This window comes from Cygnus atratus, chromosome 5, assembly GCF_013377495.2.
Source record: "Cygnus atratus isolate AKBS03 ecotype Queensland, Australia chromosome 5, CAtr_DNAZoo_HiC_assembly, whole genome shotgun sequence".
In the NCBI taxonomy this organism is placed as follows: Eukaryota; Metazoa; Chordata; class Aves; order Anseriformes; family Anatidae; genus Cygnus; species Cygnus atratus.
Window position 1 is genome coordinate 43,938,552 of NC_066366.1, and position 26,822 is coordinate 43,965,373.

The 26,822-nt window shown below is 37.9% G+C and overlaps 1 protein-coding gene across 4 annotated transcripts in view; it reads left to right on the forward strand.

Moving 5' to 3' along the window:
• Positions 1–26,822, forward strand: part of NRXN3 (neurexin 3) — a 981,410-nt gene that overhangs the window by 859,152 nt on the left and 95,436 nt on the right. For 3 of the 4 annotated variants that reach the window (XM_035539906.2, XM_035539917.2, XM_035539916.2), the window contains 2 exons: positions 8,856–8,945; positions 15,186–15,493. The exons of the other annotated variant lie outside the window; for it this stretch is intronic. In XM_035539906.2, the coding sequence (XP_035395799.1) occupies positions 8,856–8,945; positions 15,186–15,493 (398 nt within the window). The remainder of the gene's footprint in view (positions 1–8,855; positions 8,946–15,185; positions 15,494–26,822) is intronic. 4 annotated transcript variants of the gene reach the window in all.

Consider the following 26,822-nt stretch of genomic DNA (forward strand, 5'->3'; position numbering starts at 1 on the left):
TCTGTTCTCCCACGTGCCTGGTGACAGGATGAGGGGGAATGGGCTAAAGTTGTGCCAGGGGAGGTTTGGGTTGGATGTTAGGAAGAACTTCTTTACTGAAAGGGTTGTTAGGCATTGGAATAGGCTGCCCAGGGAAGTGGTTGGGTCACCATCCCTGGCGGTCTTTAAAAGACATTTAGATTTAGAGCTTAGTGATATGGTTTAGTGGAGGACTTGTTAGTGTTAGGTCAGAGGTTGGACTCGGTGATCTTGGAGGTCTCTTCCAACCTAGATGATTCTGTGATTTCCTGGCACTTACCCTAGGGAACTTGCCTCCCTTCCATAGGATTTTTACATTTCTGTTACTTCTCACTGGTCAGCTTTCCAGTCCCCACTGCATATTTGACTAAATGCTTTTCGTAGTCAACATTCTCATTAACATCACTGACCGAGCAGCCTCTCCAAGCTGTAGCCCTGGGAAGGTACTGAACATGCTTTCTCCATTTGTTGTATATTCAGCTCCCCATATCATCTCCCTGATAATAGGTACACAGGGAAATGAGAAACAAACAGCTGAAAGCTTCTGGTGGAGGCAACCCAGCTGCCAGCACCAGGGCAGAGACTGGGAAGTCCTGCTGGAGCTGAGCCAGTTCCTGCATAGCTACTGGAGGGCCCTTCAGCACCTTCCAACAGTGAGCCTTGTTTTTGGTGTAATGGCCAGTAAACATCAAGAGCAGGGAGCACAGCACACAGAGCCCAAGGAGGTTCAACTTTGACTGGACTTTCTAGCCCTATCTCCCTGTTGGCTGTGTCAAACCTAAGCTAGTGGTCTACCTGTATGCTCTTGTTTTCAGGAGTGTGAGAGTGAGACATTTATGAAGCAGGTGTAGTAAGGCCACAGGCTTTCTTACCTCAGATTCTGTACCACAAAAAGGCTATTGTTCTGTTTTCAATCTTGTATTGACCCTGAAAGCAATACAGCTGCATTCACGTAACTCCATGTTTAAGCCAATGCCTGTAAACTACAGTTTTCCCTACCCTGACTTGCATATCTACAACTTAGCTAAGTAATCCCCAGATCTCTGTTTCATATCTCTTCCCACAAAATGAAATTTGCTCTGGTTTAAATTGGAAAGATCAATATGTAGTTTAGTTTTGGTTGTTCTTTAGTAGTCACTTTAGCTTTGGCTGCCTGACATGGGGCTTAATTTGGACCTGGACAGTGAAAAAACAATTTACACATTACTTACAGAATGTCCCAAGGATATGGTAATACAGACACTCAATTTTTTTCATATATGTAAAAAAAAAAAAAAAAAAAAAAAAAAAATTGAACTGGTAGCTTCCTTCTCTATACTGTACCCTAATTCACTTTTTTAATATAAATCAAGAGAACTAAAGGAGACTGATGATATCTCATGACTATGACCTCAGCTTCTTTAGGACAGAGATGATTCAGTATAATCTGTCGTATAAAATAAAGTCTGGACCACATTTTTCCAAAACTAACTTTTCTTTTGCACCCTTGAAAAAGTTTGATTAACTTCCACCTTTGCTAGTCTGAGTTTTCTTTTAGTTTTGCTTTTATTGCGGTTCTGGGCTAGATTATCAGGGGCAAGGTGCTCATTTTCTCAGCCATACAAGACAGGACTGAAATATTAATCTTAAAATGTTACTAATATTTAGTTAACTGACATTAACTAGTTAGTAACATTAGGGAGCTTAAAATGTTACTAACATTTAAACCCTAATCTCCTAGTTTGCCTCCAAATTTCCCAGTGATTTTGGCCTACATGCTGCCTTGCTTTGAATTTGGCGCCTACATTTTTTGCATTAAAATCCGGAATTATTTAGTTTTAAATTGTTTAAAAAACAATTTGTAGCTAGCATACTTAATCTGAGTACCTGAAGTAGAGAGATGGTAGATATGAAAAAGTAAACATCAGGAGAGATCAAAATAGAGTAGAGAGTGGCCACAGCAAAAAACCTCTGAGTGATGCAGTAGAAACTTAGAAAACACTTCAGATGCCCCATCAGGGGAGTAAATTTTGCTTTTGTAGTCTTCCTAGATAATTCTCTTTCCTATTTTTAGTACTTATGCTACAGAGACCTCGTTGTCTTTTGTCACGAGGGCAGTGAGCTGAGGAGAGCTGCAGTGTGAAGGTCATCTTTTAACTCCATTCCACAGTGAGATGAACGAAAGGAAAGGTGTGGCTCCCCACAAACAAAGTGATCAGAGGGAATTAAAGATAAAAGTCAAGGGCATCCGGGACTAAAGGGAAAACAAGGACAAGAAATAAAATGAGAATTCAATACAAAAGATGCACCTTAATCTAACAGTGCGGACAGAAGGGAAAACACAATATCCAAGAGCTGAAGCAAAAATAAACAATGTCAAGACTTGGCTTACTGAAGTACCTTGGCTCACAAAATAAAATCACAAATTTCAATTAATCTTCCATAATATCTTCTTACATAAGGCAAAAATGAACCTTTGCAAGAATTTGTAGAGGGACAATTTGTGGTAGTTGCAAAGACAGATTCCAGATCGCCTACCTTATAATTATTTTGTTTAGTTTCATGGCTGTCTTACTTCATTTCTGTGTAAGTCACATCTGTGGCTTCAAGTTTGGACTCTTTCCAAGTGTTTAATAAAAACCACTGCGAGTAGACATTTTTTACATGTTTTGATTTTGATGCAAACACTCCCTGTGTTATATAACATAAACCACAATATGGCCTTACAGTAATACAGCAAAATACACAGCTATGCAAAAATAAGCTTTATTTTAGTGCCAGCTATAGTGTCGTTATTCCTTCCTGATTTATGGAAGAGGGAAGGTTCAAGTCGTAAATATGGACTTTACTAATAGGCTTGTGTCAGTTTCCCTGTTGAATGTAAAGTGATAACAAATAATAGCTTTACTTAATAGTGTTCAGAGCAAAACACGTATTTAAAGAAACGAGAAAATGGGACTATTCAGTATAGTGTAAGTTTTTAAGTACATCTGCTTGCAAACAGAAATGGTTAAATAGGTACAGTGTGTCTATCACAAATGTACTTCTGAAACTTTTGAAGCTGTCAAAGTCTGTGCCTTTTATTAGATATTAGAGTGAAATGGTCATTTCTCCTTGATACATGTGAGCCTCCTTTTCCAGAGCACATTTCATCAGCTCTAGAGGAATTTGGGGGCTAAACTGAACTGGATCAGTTTATGTCAGTAGTGGATTTAGCACTCTTAAGGTCAACTTTGCAGGCTACCATGCCGTTCTCCCATACTCATGTCAATTAATTGTAAGTAAATCATGTTGAGATTATGGGCATCCATAAAGCTCAAAGGGAGCTCATATCAAAAGCTGTTGGGTGAATAAAACTATCAAACACAAACTACTTACTGGTCCTCCCACTGAAATTCCATCTACAATAAGGAAAAGGGAGATGGAATCAGTTTAAACCTTGAGGACTGATCTCGTAACATTTTCTTAAATCATTAGTGTCACCATATAGCCTTTCATTTAATAAGTGCTCATTAGATTATATGTCTCCTTGTTTTTAAAAACTTATAATCAAAGAAGAAGACGCTGCTGCTGTATTTTCTCTTCATGAAACAGCCTTTGGCATTAATTTAGGACAGATGAATATTTTCTTATGATATTCTTCTTAGCATCTTCACAGACTTGACAACACATCAGGTTGTATTAATATTCCACCTGGAAACAGGCACTTTCTTTCTGCCCAGTGCAATTTGCTGGAACCTTTCAGCTTTTCTCTTCCTTACCAAAGAGGCAGTAAATCATCGTGATTGGTATCTAGGCCAAGAAGAAACATTTTTCAGTGCTTCAATTGCTCTTTTACTTTCTTTGGCTTAAGAATCCATTTTGGTTTAGAAATAGGTGTAATGCAATAAAGATTGATGGTTTTCTTAAAGGAACCATGAGACAGCAAGCAAAATATCATCCAATATTGTAGGGTTTGGGAGGAAAATTCTGCTTTGCTCATGGGTAAATTTAAAATATCTCCCCCTGGACTGTTACGCTGTATCAAAAGCATTTCCTGGGGGAACTGCTAATAGTGATTAGCAGAAGCAAGTTCTGTTGATTTTTCCCATTATAGTTTGATCTAATTTGAAAATTATCAAGAGCTAAAGCTAGAAGTGAATCTGATTTATCTGTATAGTCAGTGAAGCAGGAGCACACTGAGGGTTCCAGAAAAGAAAATAGAAGACTGGCAACTGGTCATATTTAACCAGCAGGCTGTGATTTTTATGATTTAGGTGCCAGGCTTTCTTGTGGCAGGGGGAACAAACAAACAGATCTGTCTCTTCTGCCAGATTCCTCTCCAAAATATTCTTTCATCAGGAACGTCTGTGGTACTTGAAATATTTTGAATATTCAGGTTAAAAAAAGACTGAGATCCAGAAGATTTCAAAATACTACCATTAGAATCCTGAAGGACATAGGAACCTCAATAGTTAGCAGTTTGTTGGAAAACTGAGGTTTTCAGATATCTCTATTTCCAATATCTATGTAATTACTTAGGAGATGTAGCTGGATTTCTGTTAATCGCACATGTGAGCATTAAAAGGAAAACAATCGTTTTATACTAGTCATCACATATCTAGATTTGACTGTGCTACAGAATTTTGCATAAGAAAAGAGAAAAACTAGGTGAAGGAATGCATTTCTGAGGGTTTTTTAGATGAAACTGAGTCATGAAGCAGATCGTAAGTGATATTAATAGACAGGAATTTGTTGTGCGGAAGAAAGAAGAAGCATGGAGATTATTTTAAATGATCAGTTGCTATTGCTACTGGTATTTAAACAACTACTACCTATGGGAGGAAAAATATTTAGTCAATCACAAGTAGCAAAACTAATTAACACAACTTTATTATAACAAATTACGTCCTGCAGACCTTTGAGACCCACACGGATTTTGATTGTAAAAGAACTATGGGATTAAGTGTATTTTCTAAATTAAACTAAAATGACCTTTTAGTTATATGTTCTTTTCTGAAGTAAGGCCTTGAATCTGAGCTGGATTCAAAGAGAAAAAAGGGAGTCCAGATTATGTGAGTGACGGGATTTTTCAAACATGTGAACGTATGTGTCATTTAGCTCTAGAAAGGCATTGCACTGAGGTCACAAAAGGATCTTTACTGAAAATTTCTGTATATGAAGACAGACAAGAATCCTGCTTAATCATGTTATGTAGCTCAGCTGTGAGAGGGCCAATGAGCATACTTCATGTTGAATTTACGTCACATTGTTTTGCAAATCATGATATTTCCTTTTTGAATTCTCATATCAAGTGCTGTGTTTATTTTTTTAAAGCACAACTCAAAGTCAAAATTAATTTAATAATTGTATGTGTTTAATGGTATTTAGCTAACATCCCTAGCTCTTAACAAGGCAAAACTTGTTTTTTAACTCAATATTGTAACTGGGTATATCAGTGAACACATTCTCATGCACATGTTTTTAAAACTCATTCTCACTAATGTCTGAAATAAAATTTAAAAGCAAAGCCAAAACAACAACAACAACAAAAAATAGCTCAGGTACTAATATTGCAATTTAAATCTATTTGAATTTTCTAATGTCCTCCAGTTTTTCACAGATTTTAAAGGTATGATTTTTATACATATATTAATTTTGCTGAATATATCTACCTAATAACAATAATTATAAAATTAAATTAAACCTGATTTTTTTAAAAAAGTCTTTAAAGATGTGGTGGGCAATAGTTGTCATTTCTGGCTTTCTTGAAGGTCTAGGACTGTATTACAAAAAAACCATTTTATCTGTCATTCTTTCATTGTCCCATTTCCTTTTCACCTTAGTCTTGCTGGCCTGTTCTTGTGAGATGCTCTGTTTCTGAGAAATTTAAATTCACTACACTTCTTCCCTTCTACAGTCAGCCCTCCAAACAGAAGAAGCACTCCATACCAGCCACTGGGCTGATGCTTGTGTTCCTATGAACAGTGGATCATTCTTTATTCTGAAAAATAATTCATTGCCTCTGGTAAAAGGTTGCGTACATACATACTGAGTGAAGCCAGTGGAGATTTTTTGTTCCAAATAAAGTGTGCTATAGAATTTCTTTGGCCCCATAGAAATTGTTCCTGCTCATCAACATTGACATTTCAGTACAATTTAATCTAACCAGGAGTCCTTACTCAAAATATATACTCTGAAGTGTTGAATAACATCCATTTCTATTGAAACTATACCATACTATATCCTATGCAATACAGGTGTAGTAGCAGACTCTCCATAAGTGTTCAAGTCTGGGTTGACAGACTAATTTAGTAGTTTATGTAGAAATTTAGGACTCGAAGTCCCATTGAAACACCTCCCAAGTGTCTTTCAAAACCTGGTACTACTTTCTTACACAGTGAAAAATATCCTAAAAAAGATGCAGAATTTCTGTGATTATATTTACCAGATTTGGCTGGTTTGGTGAAGAAATATGTGGATTAGTGTGTCGTAAGAAGGCCAAATGGATAAGCAGAATGCCTTGCTAATTGTTCATAAGAAAGAAATTATTTTCATATTAAGCTTGACTTGATTACTTTCGTTTCAGTTCTCCCCAAACTAGGTATGTTCCCTGTCCTGTGAGTAGATCCTGTACTGAACATGATTCAAGTTTTCTGTTTGTGAATCTGTCTTCACAGAAGTACAGAAGTGACTATTGGTACCTTTTGGTAGTGGTGATGAATTATGAGAGCTGGGAATGTACTTAAAGGTAACTTAATGTCTGTGAATGACTCCCAGTCACCACACTGTTTGATGTTATTTGATGCATGACCGACAGAGCGTGTTTCCAGTATTTTATCTTTTCCTTCTAGTTTATCAGAGTAACCAATTGTACACAGCAGGCATCTGACATGGGACAGAGAAAATGGTACCATCAGCATGTGTCAGCTAATGCCTAATTAGAACTTTCTGCTGTGGAGAATAGCAGTTTCCCACAATGGATCGGTTACATGGAAGAAAAAAAGTAGACACCTTTCCAGGGAGGTGATAAGGGGTCAGACCAGTAAAGCCCTTCTTAGAAGTTTTTACATTGTTTTGCCTGTTGCCTCAAATAAGCAGCAAGACTCCTGAATGTTCATGGTTATAGATGTTGATATTAAGACAAATCCAGTTTACTGTCTGCATCACATTTGAGGTTAAAGAGGTGAAGATGATTTTTACAAATACCCTGAATGTTAAGTCCCTGCTATAGTGAATGTGAATCCTTGCAGGAATATTGCCAGTATATCACAGTAATGCCTCCAACCTGTTTCAGAAAATCAGAAGTGACAAACTGATCCTGGAGGGGGTAGTCAGCAGGTACCTCACACAGAATATCAACATTTTCCGAACGACAGTTAAAGAGTAAGGATTATTGAGCACACACGATTCACCAGTCATAGTGTTTGAAGTTTATAAGTGTCTGCTGTTGACAGGTAGAGCATCCTACCAGCTGTTAGTCATATATATATATATATATATAATCTCTATATTTTTTTCTAGATGTGTCTTTACATTGAAAAAAGATTTCAGCATCTCTTTCAGAAAGTCAAATAAATATGAAGCCCCTGTAGGTTATTTATTTGTGGGATTTCAAAAGATGCACTGCAGATTCTGCAGAACAGTTGTGACTCTTGCACTGCCATTTATTGCACACATATTGGAGCACTACTGACTAGCAGGACTTCTGTTGGTGGTAATATTACTGTGGTAAGCTGGGGGCTTACTCTAGTTTTCTAGTTTTCTCAGTATTATCTTTATTCTTTTTCCCCAAAGGATGCGCTCTTTTTATGCCTGTCTGACTAAAGAGCTTTTATAAAAATAATACATGAAGCAAATACTAGAATGAGTCATAAAGTGACTGTAGCTGAAGAAAAGAAAAACAGAATGATGGCACTTGTTTACTGTCACTCCTAACACTATCAAACTGAACTGCTCCTTTCTACTAAAGGTTAGACCAACCCTTCTGATTGGTACCTGATTTTTTTTCAATAACCAGTGAATTTGGATAATGACTTTGTATGACTCTTATTCCTATCTGTATCATGTACTGTGCAAGTGATGAGGGTTTTCCTCCAAAATGCACTTTACTGAATAATGCTATTATCCATCGACATGGAGCAATAGAACTGTATTTACCAGAGTTTACATTTTGAGTAATCATTCTACTTTCATTTCAGTTTCCAAGCCTTTGTTTTCCTCCGGCAAAAGGCCCAAGTCTTTGGTAAACAGACACACGCCCTCATATATCTTTAATTAACAACTCTTCATTTTTTTTTTAATTTTAGTTTTTTCTATCTTCCTACTCTTTGATTTTTTTTTAATCTGCTTCTATTACATCTTTTCAATATTAATTTCTTCTAATTTCTTCAGTACTTTTTTTCTGTTTACTGGGTTTCTAGTCCTAACACATATCTTCTACTACTGCAAGAAGGTTTATCAAAATAGTACTATTTATATGTTTGTGTAACTGACATATTCTGCCATATTCTTTTGTCATCAGATCTAGAGTCTGATCAAAATGTTTTAATTCATGTCATTGAGTTCACTCGAGGTCTCATGTCCCGGACAAATTATACATGCCTTTTAACCAATCTGGATAAACAAATACTCTGAGAACTAAAGAGATGTTATTTATGGGATTTAACTTGTTTGACCTTCCAGAACCTCAGGCAATTGGATGTATAACTATTCTCCACCATACTAAAGATAAAACTCTTTCTTTTCTAATACATATGTACGCACACATGCACTTATTTATTTATAGCTAAATAAGGTCATAAACCATCAATCTAGGATGTGTTAACCGTTTCATTGACTTTTCAGATTGTTTTTAAGCTGTTTTTTAAACTTTAAAGGGAACACTGATAGTGAACGGTTCCAAATGGTAAAACAGAAAATCCCCTTCAAATATAACCGGCCCGTAGAGGAGTGGCTGCAGGAAAAAGGTAATAGTCATTAAAACTTTCATTTTAAACCCATTTGATTCTAAACCCTCATTTTTAAAGCCTGCAAATAAATGTTTTTTAAATGATAATCGCCTGCTGCATAAATGACTGTTTTAATTTTCATTATAATTTGTGTCAGCTTCCACCTGCCATATGTTGATAAATCATGCTATAATACATTGCTATTAAAATGCAGTTAAAGGGACGAAATTCTGAGCTTGCTATCACAGTAATGACAAACAAGCAAAAATTCAGGAAGCATTTAAAAAAAAATGAAGAAGAAGAAAGGAGAAGAGCAACAACATGTATTATGGCAATTTAACCACTGCATGATCTTCCTGTTTTGGTTTGTTTTTAAACTACATTTCTATCTTTATTATCAAAGTTTTCATTAAAAAAAAAAAAATTTCAAACCTACTTGTTAAACCACTTCCTGTAATTTTTTTCTCATTAGTTTCATTAGCCGCTATGGCTATGTGTTTTCTAATTGTATTCAAATAATTAAACAATTTTTAAAAATGTTGTGAAGAAAACATTTTTTAATGTTTTCCTTTTAACTACAGTGAAGGAGACAGAGAAAGATGATCGTTCTGTCACTTTTATTCTGTATCTGAATTGCAGTTGCAACACTCAAATGACACATTTTTCTAAGTTATGGGTCAAATTCTTCCCTAATTTATTTTCAGGTAGTGCTATTAAGTTTTGTGGGCTTGCATCGGGTAATTGGCCTCAGTTCAGCTAAAGACTTACCAACATGCATCATAAGTCCAATTGGCTTGAGCGTACACTTCAGTGACCTGCTGAAATGGGACTTGCACCAGAACAGTAATGCTCTTTTATCAAGAGTTTAGTGAAAAAATAAAATCTTGGAAGTAGAGCCCATTCCAAAGCTGGTTGAAGGTAACAGAATAACTCTCACTGATTTCAGCAGGGTTTAGACTGGGCTAAACTGTGGGGAGTAAGATAGGGGTACTATTTATCTATACTACCTGTGATATTTAAAATAAAAAGTCACTGGAACTAGTTTATTTCCTTGAAGTCTTGGAAAAGCAGAACACAATCTTCTCTGGTTTCCTCTAAAGAAAGTACTGCTGATAAAAAAAGAAAAAAAGGGGGTGACCTTTGAACTCAGATCTTGCATTTTCTGTGTTGACTTAGACTATGAGTGTTACTGCATTTTCCAAGAGGGAAAAGTATTTTGTAGCATGGGAGAAATATCATTTATCTGCTAACTTCTTTCTGCAGCTGGATTAGCAAATTGATTTAGCTAGCAAAAATTATGTTAAGTCCACGAAAAATGTGGACAGCTGCAGTCGAAGTATTTTTTATGAGGGATCTGATCCGGCAAAGTGCTGTGCAAACTCAGTTCCCATTGACTTCAATGAGAGCTGACAGTGTTGTCTGCTTTTCACGTTTGGTCTACAACTGTGTAATGTTTGTAACAAAAGCTAAAATATTTGTGAAAGTAAGTGAAATTACATGTGTAACTAAAGCCATAATGGTTTTATGGAACAGCGAATTTCAGCCAACTACTAAGCAGATATTAAGATAAAGGTATACAGAAAATGCTTATTGAGTCTCAGTGGGCTGCCCTATTAATTTCCAAGATCAAACTAAAATAAATAAATAAAGTTTGTCACTAAAAAGTGGATAATTTTGGTAAGTTTGAATTGCTAAAGTCCCTTTAACACTAAAGACGATTGTCTCAACTTTATTAAAACAAATGCATGTCTAATTCCTTGATGCAATTCATGTGCTTGAGAACCCCATTTTTTTCTTGTTTTTATTTTTCCTTTTTTTAGTTTTCCATAATTCTTTTATTTTATGTTGCTTCTCCAAGTTTGAGCTTATAAGCATGCCAAGGCACTTTCATTTGTAAGCCGTCCTGAAGTTTTGAACTGAAGTCTACCTTTTGTGGATATTGATGCTTTGTTAAAAGACAATCACACATGCAGTGGGGTCTGAAAGACAATATTTGGGAATTTTAGACACTCTTAAAGCACTGTTTTTTATTTAGGCTAGAAATGCGTATCCATGTTTTTTACAAGAGTGAAAGGAAATTCAGTCTTCACACTCTGTACTAGGGAATGGCATCATGCAGTACAACACCTGAGACAGTAAAGCTTTGTTCCTTTGTTCCAAAGTAGGTAGACTACTTTTTCAGCAACTTAGGTAGCACTCAAATTAAAAAATTAAAAGAATGAATAATTTACCTAGCCGTTCACCAATCTGCTCATCCATCTGCTCATCCATCCAATACTTACTGTACCGTGGAAGCCTTCTGTCAGAAGACTTTATAAAGATGATGAGTGAAGACATAGCTCACTATCAAAATGGAACAAGATGAACTGATGGGTGAAGGAATAGATAGATTCGTCAGTGAAACAAAGTATAGAATAGCTGTCTTCCCCATATGAGTTCTTAGCTTGAGTGAGGTGAGATTAAATACTTTTTAGTTGACGTTTTTAATGGCATAGGCTTGGTATTATTTTGGTACCACTGTTATATTGTTCATAATGAAATACTTCATTCTTGGAAAACAAACAGAACACAGTGTCTTTCTGAAGTGGCATCATTGCTGTTTGGTGGGTTTTTGGTGGTGTTGTTTTTTTAAATTTTATAAATTGTGTACAATAGTTTTAAGATAAGCACAGATTTACAATCTTGAATTTTATGAGTAATAAGCAAAACATCAACCACTAATAACTTTGCTGAGATTATGTGAGTTAAAAAAATGAAATGTTAGTCCTAAATTGTTCATTTGAAGATGTCGTAAAACCAGGAGATTTCGTTAGTAGAATACTTGGTGCCTGCTAAGTCTCAGGCACAACCTGTTCTGCAATAGGAGGAGCTAATAAAGACCCAGAAGCATCTCATCAGAGGGACCGATCCTGGAAGTAGTTAATTCAGCAAATTTCTCGTACTTTGATGAGTCTCGTTGATGTGAGTGACTACTTTTGAAGCAAGAACTATTAATGCGAATTAGGGTTTGCAAATTCAGGCCCAAAATCTCTCCTAGCATTACAAAAATGTTACATTTCATTAAGATTTCTCTATGATATTTTTAATTGGTATTCATTTTTTTGAATGAAGAAGTCAATGGGAGAGCAAACAAAGAAATGAGAGCTTGAACTATGCAGAATATTTACAAAAACACCTCAGAAACTTAAAATATGCTTGTCATTTTCCTCTACTGTGACACTAAGCAGTAGGAAGAGTTCTCTGTGGAAAAGGCAGGCTATAAGTTTGCAACCCTCACACAGCTAGTAGAATTTACAAATACATTTCCTCAATCAAATTCAGTGGCCAAATAAATTTTACTTAGGGGGAGTAAGGGCTGAAGAACCGTATCGTCAAAAGAGTTATTAGAAGAGGTCTGTGGTGGCAGAACTGTGTGTATTTTCTCAATGATTTTTTCTCATTCCATATGCTTTTCCCTGTTGTCTTTATTCGTATGTGTGTACACTATCATAAAGAGCGAGGAATGACAGGTTGTAGGTAACTCCAACAAGTGATTGTTCTTTTAGCAAACAGTTCTAGTACCAGTGTTGTCTACAGTGTTAACCATTTGGTGCAGTGCATGAATTCTCCTGGACTGGCAGACCACTTACCAAACAAGGACAACCCCAAAATTCATAATCAAAGTTGCTTTTTTTTTTTTTTTTTTTAACCTGGAGTGGGGCCGCCTCCCTGGTGTATGCTTTCTTTCAGGATTAGAAGATGCAGAGGAAGACCTAGAAATGGAGAGTTGATTTTTTTGCAGCCCTAAATACTCATTTTTGAAAATAAAACAGGAGATATGACAGACACGTGCTATGAGCTTGAGTTAGAGTATATGGCATCCTGAGGAGTGCCATAATCCTCCAGTAAAAGTGAAGGAACCCCTTTTATTTCCCAGCTTGGGGAGCTTTCCTCACTGGAACAGTATAAATTCTTCACCATCACCCATCATCTCTCTTTGATAAAAGACGATAGAAAGAGGCAGCATTGATTCAAGGGGAGAAAATAATGGAATTGGAAAGTTTTTGAATTGTTAGTACCTTCCCTGCATTTTCAGGGATAACATCTCAAGATTAGTGGAATAATTCCCTGGTCTTTACACATCTCACCTCTGTCTTCTGCCACTCTATTATAAGTAAGGTGGGAAGGAGGGAACGATACAAATGAAATTTCTGGGTATGTAGGGGCAAGGACAGTATGGAGGGAAATACAGTACAGTGTTAGGGGGAGGGAATATGCAAGGAGAACAGAACATGGTGAAGTAAGAAACTGACAGCATATCCATTAGAAAATCCAAGGCACGACAGGACAGAGCTATCAGGAAGAAAAGCAACCTAACATGGTATATGACAGGTATGGCCTTCTACAGTGTACAGTGCAACCTCCTCTGGCTTAGAGAGGAGTTGGGCTGAGAAGGCTGAATGTTTTGATGGGCATTTTCCTCATAGACAGGAGAAGAGACAAACTGCCCTGATTTTACTTGGCAGGGATGTGTGGCTTCAGTGCATGTTTCTAGATGTTTTAATTAAATTGCCTCTGGTAAGTTTAAAACCTTCTAAGATGCAGAATACTGCATCAAGTGTTTCAACACTTTCCAGGGGTAGGATATCTTCCATTTTTATTTCTCATTTCTTCATCAAAGCAGTTCCTTCACCCTGATCAAGTCCTAGTGTTTCATTTCCAAGCCTGTGGGTGAGGAGCACAAAGGATGTGCAGCCTACCTCCATATACCCATAATTTGCACCTCTCTATACACTTTTACTTGGTTAGCAAGGGCCGTCTTTGGGGACAGGAACTCCTTTCAGATACATTTCTTCTCTTGTCCCCATTCTCTTCCCCATGGTCCATCCTGTCACCATAAGATGATGCAACACCGCATCACCACTTGACTTCGAGACCTGCCACGACGACCACCAAAATTGGTGAGCTCCCCATTGTATTTTGATCTACTTTAACCACTGTCTGTGAAGAAATGAGCAGTGGGTTATACTCTGTGCTTTGCTACACATGCTACACCTCTAGTCAGGGTGGACTAGGGACAGGAAGCAGTGAGTGAGAACTGGGGAGAGAGGGAATGGGATGAGGACACAAGGTGCAAATTTGATAAAAATAGGACAACACAAATATTTCAATGATGATAGACTTGATGCTGTTTTGATACCCCTCCTGAACTCTGCCCAGCCTGGATGTCTGGTAATTCAACAGATTTCAGGTGGCATGGCCCTAATCTTCTGAAAAGCAGTGAAATTACAGACACTGCCTTTTCACTGCATGAAGCAATTTGGTTTTTTTAACATAGTCAATCAGCCTAGGATATAAGCAGTATTTATAGAGTCCAGGCTGAATGTGATTTAAGTGGCCTGCAAAAACTAGAATTAGCAGTTGTTACAAGGATTTATTTTTAATAAATACATTTCTAATTATATATGATATCAGTCCCCTCCTAATACTCAAAGTGTGACCTTAAGGAAACCACTTAACCCGCCTACGCTTGAATTTCACCGTCTGTAAGAGGGTATTCACAGGTATAGCATTCTGGGGGTTAGCATTCTGGGGGTTAGTCAGCTGAAGCACTTTGTTGTCCTTACTGCTTCAAGAATTTTGCTCTTTCAGAGACATCACAGTGTTTGCATTTGGTGTTTTTTTGTTTTACCTTTTAGCTTTGTGAGACTTCACAACACAAAATTTCGAGGTAGAAGATCGTAACTGGACCTACCTTAAGTTTTCTTCACAGTCCAGTTGATCAAAGTCAATTTTTTTAGATGTTTTACTCTCCTGATGCCACCCCTTTGCATTAGTAAAAGTGGCTTTATGACATAATCCTATTCTTTGACCAGTGGAAAGAGAAGGGTTTTTAATGGGCTAAAGCTTGACAGGTACTGAGATCTGAATTGATAGTAGAAAAATTGCCACATATTAAAGCCTTATCTGTAGTTTAAAATGGGTCTGACTCTAGAGCTCAAATTTCTGACTGAATCAAAGGTCCTCCAGAGTTTTGATGTATGAGTAGATGTGGAAGTATGAGGTTCAGGTTCAGCTGTTCTTGCTTTCAGGATAATCTTTATTATTAATAAGTCTTAGGCAGTACATTTCCATGCTGTATTTCTACCCTACAGTCTTCATAAACACTACCAAGAATGAATCTACTTCTTTGTTGTCTGTCATTTCTGGCCAGGACTCAATGTAAGATACAATGTGAAGGAAATGTCTAGCAATAATGTTATTCACCCCCTTCACTAGGACGACAGTTAACGATCTTCAACACCCAGGCGCAAATAGCCATAGGAGGGAAGGACAGAGGGCGTCTCTTCCAAGGCCAGCTCTCCGGTCTCTATTACAATGGCTTGAAAGTGCTGAACATGGCAGCAGAGAACAACCCCAACATTAAAATCAATGGAAGTGTCCGACTAGTTGGGGAAGTCCCTTCCATCTTGGGAACAACACCCACAACCTCCGTACCACCAGAAATGTCTACTACAGTCATGGAAACCACAACTACAATGGCCACCACTACAACCCGAAAAAATCGTTCACCACCCAGCATCCAGGTGAGTCAGTTTGTCTTCTGTATTTCCTTGGGTTCTTAGCCTCTTGTTTTGCTGCTCACTTTTAAGTTCACTGGAGCCATGTTCTCTGAACCATGCTCCATATAACTTATTTTAATAATATTGTGAAAGATAAATCATCACAAAATGTGCTGCCCTCTTGTGCTGGTGATCAAACTAGTTGAATTATTATTGTACATGTATGTAATAGCATAATAACAACAGGTTTTGCTCCTGTTCTAGTCCAACCCCATTTAGGTAAGTAAGATTACTCCAGTGGAAATGAGAACAAGGTTTTAACTGTTTCTGTGGTTGGATATGCTGTGAAATGTATTGCTAAGTGAGTTACAAAGCCTTATGGGGGGTTGGTGTATGATTATTTATTATTACCATAATATGTACTGCTGCAACAGTGAAGTTCATAATGGAGAGAAAATGGAGCATTACTTCCAGGTTGAGCCATTTTTCATTTTCCTTTTACAGCCTTCCCTTAGAAAATTTTAATGGAACGCTATCAAGATCAGTTTCTTACAAAATGTAGTTGTTTCAACATGGAGCAGTTCCAACATGTAAAACTCATTCCTACAAAAAGTGAATTTCAGATGTTCCAGTTTAATTATGCCAACGTAGCATTTTCAGTCTTAAAAATGCAGTGGTTTTGGAACCACTTGTGTGGCAGCCAGACTATGGTATTGATTAGAAATAAACACCTTAAATCGTCTCTTCTTGTGTGTGCAGGTGAAAGAATAAGGCGAATAACCAATTCTAAGCAGTGGATTAGAATTTGGAAATTGTTTCAGTAGTGTACTATCATGTTACCAACTAGGATAAAATATTTGTTTTACGATCTTTATTTACATCAGAACTTCAACAAACAGAAATAACATGCTTTCATTGATACCTACGTACACTGGTTGAGACACTAGCTAGGGATTATTGGTCAGAGAGGGCCTTCACTAAATCCCCAGAGAACGGTGTATTTTTGTCTATTTAGAGGAAATGTGTAAATGATTCCATCTCCTTCCACGAAACCATTTCTGCTGCTTGAGACAGAAAAGCATCATGAAATAAAGGACTTTGAAATCTGGAATCATGCAGGTCGCATGCTTGCTTTCTAACTGATGAAACCTGCTTCAGAAGACTTAATCAGTTACTGTGTGTGTTTCTGTATATGTGGCCATTCTCTTTATTTTTAATCTAGCATTATTAGTCACTAAGGATAAGAAAATACAAATATCCTCCTCTTAACTGTGTAGGAGGTGAGGCCACACCCAGAGCACTGTGTCCAGTTCTGGGCTCCCCAGTACAAAAGAAATATGGAGCTACTGGAGAGAGTCCAGAAACGGGCCTCTAAGATAATTAAGGAACTGGAGCAACTCTTCTATAAGTAAAGGCTGAGAGCTGGAACTGTTCATCCTGGAGAAGACAAGGCTCAGGGGGATCATCTGATCAATGTGTACAAACACCTGCAAGGAAAGATATAACAAAAAGAGCCAGGTTCTTTTCAGTAGTGCCCAGTGGCAGGACAAGAGGCAGTGGGCACAAACTGAAACACAGAAGGTTCCATCTAAGCATCGTGAAACACTTTCTCACTGTGAGGGTGACAGAGCACTGGGAGAGGTTGCCAAGAGTCTCCCTTCTTGGAGATAGTCAAAAGCTGTCTAGACATGGTCCTGGGCAGCCTGCTCTAAGGGGCCCTGCTTGAGCCGGGGGTAGGGCCAGGAGACCTCCAGAGGTCCCTTCTAACCTCAACTGGTCTGCAGTCCTGTGAGGTACTTCTTACTGCAGTAGAATTCACAACTATTAGAGTAATTAATTCTAAGCCAAGGTTTAGCATTGCCCCAGCCCCTTTGACACTAAATCCAGTTGGTAGCAGGACTGGGATTAATTGAACTAATAGCCTCAAACACCCAAAAAGTAATTTATAAAGTTTCAGCCAAATGAGGGGAAATTAACCCTGATTTCGTCACTGTTTGTCATAAATTGTAAAAGAATTACAGTTCCTTGTCCTCAGTGGCTTGCTCTAATTTTAGAGAAAATCTTTAGATTAAAATTTAGATAAATTTTTAGAGAATAAATTCTGTGGTCCAGATCCTGCTCTTGTTACTGTAGTTTGTTGGAGATTTTCTATAATTTTTAAAGGCAGCAGAACTGTGTTTAGCTATAGGGAGTAACAGAGAGTAGCACTGGACCTTTGTGGTCTGGGTGAAGCTGGAAATCACCCTGCCTTGCTTGATGAGGAAGTCTTCCAGAAAGCTTCCTGCCAAAGCTACATGACAGTTCACTGGGACTGTAGAGACCACTATGCGATGAAAGCGCAACAAGATGATTTAATAAAGTGTCAAAGTGCTTCTAAAAACATGGTTAGAGCAATGATTTCCTGGATACACATGCACCACAACAAATGGCCTCATCTCAGATGATATTAAAGCAATAACTCTTTGACACTTCATGCTGCCCACTGAAAGAAAGATAAAAGTCAATATATACCTCCATTACAACTTTCTGCATTTCAATAGCAGGCCATTTTATTGCTGCCGCAGCACAGATGGCTCTCCTTTCTTCCTTACTCTTGGTAGAATTTGATTCTGTCAGCTTAAGTTGCATTATTTGTACGGTAAGAGTGAGAAGAAATTGTCTTTTTTCCGTTTGGGCAGTATCTCCAGCTGTGTTTTTGAGATGCCAAATGGTTATTTTATCTTGCTAGTGTTAGACAGCACCATTGTCAGGCCTGCTTACAACTTTAGATCTAAGTGGTAGAAAAATCTAATAGAACAAGTTTGTTCTTTGGGGAACGTAAAATATAGCCACCTTAGGCTATGCACAGTACAAATACAGTTAGTTATTACCTTGCTTCGGCTTTCTCTTCTCTTTCTCTTCTCAGACGTAAACAATTTTTCTTCACTTTCAAGACCATTCACAGTTTAGCCTCTTCCTTTCCCATTCTGATCAGCACATGATTAGAGCATTTTTATTTTTTTTGCTCACTTGTTAAATTTGATCATAAGAATCTTTCTACTTCCTGTTACCATCCACAAAGCAAGATCAGGTTATGCTTCCAATGCCATTGAAATCCTCCTTCAATCATATGATGCATGCACAAAGTTGTCAGTCATTAGGTTGATGATGTTTTAAGGCAGCTGTTTATTGAGCTGATCTATACCACCATATTTTTCATCTTCATATTCTCAGTTTCTCCATGTGTGATATCTTGTTTTATACTTAAATTGCACACTCTGGGGGTTCAAAATGTACTGTTTATTCTGTATGTGTACACTACTCAGCACGGAGTGATTGTAGTCCATTGCAGAAATACCAACTATGTTACAAAGAAAAGTAAAGCATCTAATGTATAATGGCAAGAATCAGGATAGAGAATTATTATTTTAATGTATTAAAACAGTCTGTGCTATTTGTATTATTCGTTTTCATAGGTAATTAAAACTCTTCTGTGTTGAAATACACATAAAGCTTGTGCAGAATTCCGTGTCTGTCATCCCAAAGTGACACAGAATCCAGGGGAACTTCAGTAGGGTTTAGATCTTACACATCACTTGTCAGCGTAAAAGAGCATGGTAACTGCAAAGATTTCTTCTGTTTGTAATGTACACCAGGATACCTCCTACAATTAGTTAGCTTGGATACTACCAGAAGTGTTTTAGAGCACAGTTAGGCTAAAATAGCTGCGAAAATGAAATGCTCTAAAATACACAGTATTTGCATTGACCAGTAACATGCTTTTCAATTTGTCAAGATCCCAAATATGAGATATAGTCTTGGACAAACATCCAGAGCAAAATGAAGTGAGAGAATGTTACTGGAAATATCACGTGGCAATTATAGATATATAACTTCATTATGCTTCAGAATTTTTATTTAATAATTAATTTAATAATTTAAATTTATTTCTGCAAGGCAGTGAAACTCAGATCAGTGGAGGACAAGCAGGATTTGAGTCAGAAAAGGGTGAGATGTATGACTGTATAGTAGTAAAATCTCTGATAGAAATGTCTGTAATTCACATATCCTTCAGGGCGGCCCTGAAGGAAGATAAAAAGAGCTGACCTTTTTCTGTTAACTGAAAATGAGACAGAAAAACTACTGTTTATTTCAGTGAATTCAAAACAGGGCTTGTGCTCTGCTGTCACTGAGTAGAAATGGTTATTTGACTTTTTCACACATGGTTTATGCCTGGATTCAGGCATGGTCTATACCCAAGTGACATGCGTTGTATTAAATCGCTGCTGGCAATCTCTGCTGGCCCTGACATACCAGACTCTTCTGTAATAGTAACACCTTCTCTGGGACTTCGGCTTCTGCCTTATGAAGGCCACAAAGACAAGCCATTAGCTCTTGCGTATGGTTAAGTAGCGTGCCATGCAAGCTGTTATTAAATGAGTTATTAAAGTACTGTGTCATGTATTCTTTCAGGACAGCCATGTGTCTAGGAGGGCTGCTTCATTAGCAGTTTTTAAAGGTCCTAGAATTCCATGTGTCCGTATTTCTTTATTTAAAGCACAGTTTCAATTATTAGTTAAGTAGCTCCATGATTTCTGTGTTTGGGAGACTTGTCTGAAAATGGGTTAGTGACATTTATTTCTTCTGCTTCTATGGCAGCTGCTTATATGCTCAGAATTTCTTCAGTAAGCTGCAGCTCAAAGCATTTTAGATGTCATATGCTCTCAGGTGGCAATGTCTGTCCAGCTCACAGCTGAGCCATTCAGTTTTCAAATGATTTGTGTAAAGATACCTTTGAAGTCAGTTACTAAGTCAAGGTAGTCTGGAAAAGCAGGAATGTTGATACACAAGTCTTCCATCCAAAACACCTTCAATTCAGAGCATCCAAGATACATTCCAGATGATGTGTGGAGCCTTCAGATCTGCTCCTGATAAGCTTCTAGTATCTCTGCCCCATGGCATTGAATGGCTGGGGTCACAAGACCAGAACCACAGATAGTTTTTTGTGGAAAAGAGATCAGGTTCCTTCTGGGAGGATAGGTGGATTATGTTGTCCTTGAGGAACAAGAAAATGTTTACTCTGTTACAGATCCAGTGCATGTCGCAATTTCTTGATCTTAAAGATGGGGATAATGATACTTGCCAAACTGTTCAAACCGTAGCTTAGAGCTTAAAAGAATAAATTACTTGTGGACGTTTTCAGCTATTATTGTAAAGCCATGGAATGATGGTGTACGTTATATAATATGCAGAATGATTTTTTATAGAGTAGAAGAGGGTATCTGCCCATTATCAATACAGAGTCCAGCTCACTGGCATGGCTCAAAATAAGGTTCTCAACCTTTTGTTTTAACCATTGGACTTTCCAGCCTTTTAACTTTGTTTTAGATGGAGGTTCCAATAATCTTGATTAATGTCTTTCCATAATGTGCAGCTCCAGGCTAAATCCTTTCTTGCCGTGTATCTCACAAAGGAAAATAGCACAGAAGATTTGTCAGTCTAATTAGACTTTCACTGTCAGCAAAGACAGATACAGTTGTGTCACTCTTGGCCTTGCCTAGGTACTTTCTTTTACTCTCATAGATAATAATTTGGGGAGGGGATGGGCGGCAGAAATTGGCCTTTAATTTACTTTTTGCTTCTTATAAGTCACTAGTGACATTTTCATCCCAAGACTGCAAAGCTCTAATGAAAAAAGAGCTTTTGATGAGTCTGCTTTAAAGATGGACTTCGTTGGCCTATTGGTGCTGCTGAGAGTTATGTAGTCTGGCTTTCATCTCTCCCTTTCTGCTTCTTCCTGAACCGTTTTTTCTTAAAGAGACCAGAACCTCCAACTTGTACCTTCTTTCAGAGTAGAATCTTTTCTCCTGCCCTATAGTTCTTTTGAGTGAGATCATGGATTTGCATTGTTGCATAGAAATCCACAAAATGACACTTGCCTATTCAATGTCACATCTATTCTGAAGAGACGTGCTGATTAGGTGGTAATGTTGTTCTGGGGAGGGGATGTAAATTATATGTATTGATGTACTGATCAGGATGCTCAGATTACCTGTAAAGCTCAAATAATCTAAAACACAATCCGGCATGTTCATTATTTCATTCACTTTCTGCAGAAGATACATGTGCTGCACTTCTGGAACCAGAAGCTCAATCCAAAAAGAGAACGTGATTTTACTGTACTATTATCCATGTGATCAGACGACGGGAGATGACTTCAAGTTGCACCAGGGGAGGTTTACGTTGGATATTAGGAGAAATTTATTTACTGAAAAAGTTGTGCAGCATTGGAATAGGCTGCCCAGCGAAGTGGTTGAATCACCATCCCTGGAGGTCTTCAAGAAATATGTAGATTTAGAGCTTACCAGTACTAGCTTAAAGGTTGGACTAGATGATTTATAAGTGTTTTCCAACCTGAATGGTTCCATGATTCTATGAATATTCTTGAGTTACCTATGCTCCCAAGTGCTGACAAGTACCCATGATGGGAATAAGCTTTGTTCTCTATTTCTCCTAAGCCCAATAGTAATACAGACCACTGCATTTGTAAAACGGCTCGTGCACATTCTGGGTTATGCTGTCAACTGTTTATGTTATCAGCAGTGATATATGAATGTTAAACTTGGAAACCATTGTGAGCTACAAATGGAGACAACTCTTGCATGACTCTGGGAAGGGACTTGCTTGAATGTGTGTAGCAAACTCAGTGTCACAAGTTGATGCAGACTATGGCTTCTCAATATATAGCTTACTTTTGGATAACCTGTTTTCATGTAGTGGCTTTGTAACGTCACTTCAGCCACTTCTATGGGTGTACTGTTGAGATCCACGTTTTCTTTCTACTTTTTCAGGCTAATAGTTCACCAAGGGCCCAAATCAGCTGATTGATTTGTACAAGGATTGAGTTTACATTGCCTTTAATCCGCATATCTGAACAATCATTTGGGACTTGCAGCAAAATCTCATCTGGTGTTTTTGAAACATATACCCAGTTCTGTTCTACTGTGAATTTTTGAAATGAAAACTTGGCCTAACATATAAAGAGGGGGCCTGGTCTCGCACTTTTCCAGTAATTTCAGCTCTTTTTTAGTTTTTCTCTGGTAATTTTTTTTATCTTGATCAAGAACTACTTGAAATATTTCCTTGATTTCAGGTGACCAAAAAGCACACCATTTTCTGTAATAAAATGGTAAGAAGCTGGAATAACAGCTGTAGTAAACTGATAATGACCTTCTTCAGACAGGCAGACATGAATTTCATAGAAAGTACTCTTAATAACATCAGCATGTACCTTTTTTTTTTTCAAGGCGCAATATCCCTTTGTGTACTTAGACATGTCATTTGCCCTGCCAGAAAGGTTTTTTTTAAGTCACATTGTTTTCAAAATCTGATTAATACAGTACTCAGGAACTAAAGCTACTGTAGTTGACCATACATTTGATCACAAGCCAAATGAAAGGATAGAAAAAATTATGTTGTGCTAGGGTGGTTGTACAGCAACAATATGTGGTAAAGACTTCCAGTACTGCAAAAGCAACTGCTTAGAAATAAATGAAGTAGAATCAATGGTTATAGCTCAAATACAGTTGTAGAATTGGATCACATTTTGTTAGAGTGGAGCTGCTTTGCTTGCTTGCTGTATATATACTTCAGGGAAATGCCTAGAAGCTGCAGACACTGCCAGAATGCTTCCAGATCATATAGTTCCATGGGTTTTTTTTGCTTGTTTGGTTGTGTTTTTGTTGTTGTTTTTGTTTGTTTGTTTTTACAAGACTGTCTGAGGTGTGGGAAGGTACCTTTTACTTTTCTAGCTTATCTTTGGATGAATATGCAGAAGTTAGAAACACATCTAAGCTGTTGTGACAGAACCACTTTCTGAAACCACCTAATTAATGCCTTGGATTTTCTGTGGAATGATAGTGTTGTTAACCAGCAAAAACATAAGGGATTCTGCTAGTTTCGTCTGTAGGATGAGTTGTCACTGATTTGCAAGATACGTCTGTCATGGTAAGTCTTGTAAAAGTAGCTGTTGAGAAGCCAAGCTATGTTACTACCAATCCTTTCTCTCCTCCCTTAGATAGTACGTGAGCCACTGATATGTCGTTCATTTTGATGGCAAAATTACTTCTATTATAATGTCAAAGATAAGAATTTGTTTTCAAAAATTTTTCTACAGAAAAATAAAGACAAAGTGGTGAGGACTTGGATTCCAGTTCTCTTGGTATTGTGTGGGATGCAGATGCCCCTGTTGTGCTTTCTAATAGTGTGGTTTTGGAGAAAAATTGGTCTTTTGTCTCTTTGCTCTTACTGCCCTGAGATTTTCCACTGTATCTGTGCTGTCTCTTTTGCTGTGTCTGGGATTGGGTGTGCTTAAAGAAATGTTGTGGGTAAGGACAATTCTAGGCATACCAGTAGTTTATTAGGAGGCATGAACCAGAGAGTAGGGAATGTTAGGAATGCTCTAATGGCTAAATGTATGAAAGTGAGTAGAGAAAGGATGAATATTGAGGTGTAGAAAAGAAAGCTATGTCCAGGGGACAAGATACATCTATCTTGTAGAGATACTGGAAGGAAACATCATGACTTAAAGATGGAGAATGACATGCCTAGAAATGGTGGAGTTGTGCTTTTAGCTACTCTGTTTTGGATAAACAAAGATTTGGAGAAGAGAGAAACTCCTACCCATATGGCTTAGCAGCCACTCTTCTACTTTTTAATTTCTGCTTTGTACTACTCTCCATCTTCCTTAGGGATAAAGGGAAGTCCTTTTTGCCAAGTTGGCAGGAACTCATCTCGGTTGAAGGACTGTTGGCAGTGAGCTCTGAGGAACCACAGCTTCTTCCATAGCAGCTCAGCGTCGTGCTGAGTTGAACTGTCACACACTTGTATTAAGACCATATGAAAAGCACATCTTCCCCTCACCTGCAACAGCTGTGTTCCAGGAACTGTGTTGGAGCAGGAAAACTCTTTATTAGTGTATAAAGAGTCAGGTCAGGTAAGGAGAAAAAACAACTAAATGTTGTTGTCTTCTAATATTCAAGCAAAGCCATCAGTGCCTAAGCCATATACAGATATTTGCTGAGATAGTTGAATTCAACTTGATCATAGTGTCCTTTTTTTTTTTTTTCTGAAAGATGACCTCCAATGAAGCTGTAAGGACGTGAATGATCTTAATCTGTGGTAACAATGGAGAACCAGTCCTGACCGACTCCAACAGCATAAATATACAAAATGACAGATAATCCTGCTACCTCCCTCCCTGCTGCCTGAGCATGCACACACGCACTCAGTAGCACACAGCAAAATTCAAATTGGTCTTTATCTTTTATCTATTGGCCCAGTGATTAATGTGGCTCTTGCTGGGAGACTAATCAAATGAGGGGAAATATGGAGAAAGAAATATGTATTTCTTAGACTATTGTTATCAGTGTTATCATTATTCCTTTAATTTATTTTCCTCCTGTTAGAAGAGCTTAATGTACTGACACAGCAGGAGAGGTGAGAGCAGATTTGATGGCAGGAAGATGAATGGGACAGACCACAGCAAGTGGAATTTTGCAGGAAGGTGGTGAGCTGCTGAGCTACTTTGGCATTTTACCTAGAAAACCAAGAGACTGTAGTGGGCTGAACAGAGTCCTGAACCAGGAACTACTGTTTTCTAAGCCCATCTCTTTCACTCAAGCGTTGTTGACAAGCCTCCTCCCTAAATTGTTCTTTAGTTTCCCTCTATAGTGAAATAAGGATGCATTGGTCCTTGTTCTGTCTCACAGCAAAGTTTACAGGCACTATACTGGTAGTATGGGTAATAATTTGAAAATTCCCCTGAGTGTTGTATTCACCCTCCTGCCTCCTTGGCACTGTTGTTTCATAGTGGTGCTATGACCCTGTAGTTCCAGCTTTGATCCTACAGATCTGTACAGCATAGAGCAGAAAAATTTTTCTGTGCTGTGGTAAAAACAAAACTGGATGTTTTAATTAGGTATTACTTAGATTTAAGTAGGACATCTGTCTTCTAAGTAATTAGGAATGGATTTTAATTGTCTTACTTCTTCAGGATCTTAAGAAAGCAGACTTTAAGAATGAGCTATGTCCCAAACCAGGTATGGGTATTAAAGCATTATGTATAATTTTTGCTATGATATTGAATAGCTTTGCTATATGTTTTCTCTAAGCTTCATATATGGTAATTAAAAGGTCATACCTTATTTTGGTTTCCCTTCAAGAAGAGTAATGCAGAAAAGAGCACCTATAATAACAATTAGACTTGTTTGGGTTAGGGTTCATGTTTCCTCTCTTCTCATCTCAGCATTGTGGCTGTTTTAGCAAGTGTGGCCACTCATTTTTCTAAATATATTCTTGCTGTGCCGATGGACATCAAAAAAGAAATTAGACAAATAGAATGACTCTGTAGCTCTACTATAGGAGCATATTTTTGTATGATCAGTGGTTTTTGTTTTGTTACTCTTCTCTGTGGGTGTATTGGCATAATGCTGTCTGTCTTCACAGGGTAGACTTAAAACTTGCAAATGTGTTTAGGGTCCAGATCTTAAGCACAATCATCTTAGCTTCCAATTTAGGCAGCAGTTAACCCAGTTGTTCTCTGCTAAATCAATGTTCTCTCTTTGTATTAACATATACATTAACACGTGGGTATCTAGTGCCCATGTTTGTTTCATTGTGGGGGACATAACCTCATTAGAGACATTTATAGAAAAAAAAATGAAAACTGATTCTGTACGCCTGGTATTTGCAATTCCTTCACTCATTCTAGTCCCATATATATCTCCCAGTTTACATATACTACCTAAGCTGTCACTGCCTAATTCGTTGCCCTTTACTCTGTCACACTTTAAACTACACTTGCATGACGAACCAATGTTGTCTTTAAGCTGGTGAGCAATGGTGGTTCAGGTGACTACTGTTGTCACCTGCTTGTCTTATCTTGAAATTTAGGAATCTCTGGGAATTAAATTCAGAAACGTAGATATGCTGTGCAGATTTGAATATACAGCCTACACATCTGGAATCCCTGAAGGCATTCAGCTTTACCAGCACCAGAGAAGGACCTGTGCAACACAGCTTATGAGCTTCCTCAAGAGCCCTGCCCTGTGAAAGAGTTGTGTGGGGGTGCTGGGGACACCAGGTAGGATTTCAACATGGATAAGGGTGCCAAGGTGGAAAGGGCAGAGAAAGATGGGAGGAAAAAGGAGGGGGTTGTATGTTGTGTGCTGTGTGGAGGAGGTTTGTGTGTTGTGTGTATGGCTCAGAAAGAACAACTGCGGTGGGAGCCTCTCCTGTAGAGGGCTTCTTCCCCCACCTCACATCTGACTAATTGAGAGGCATTGTTGCTTGCCTGAAGATGAATAATTCTTTG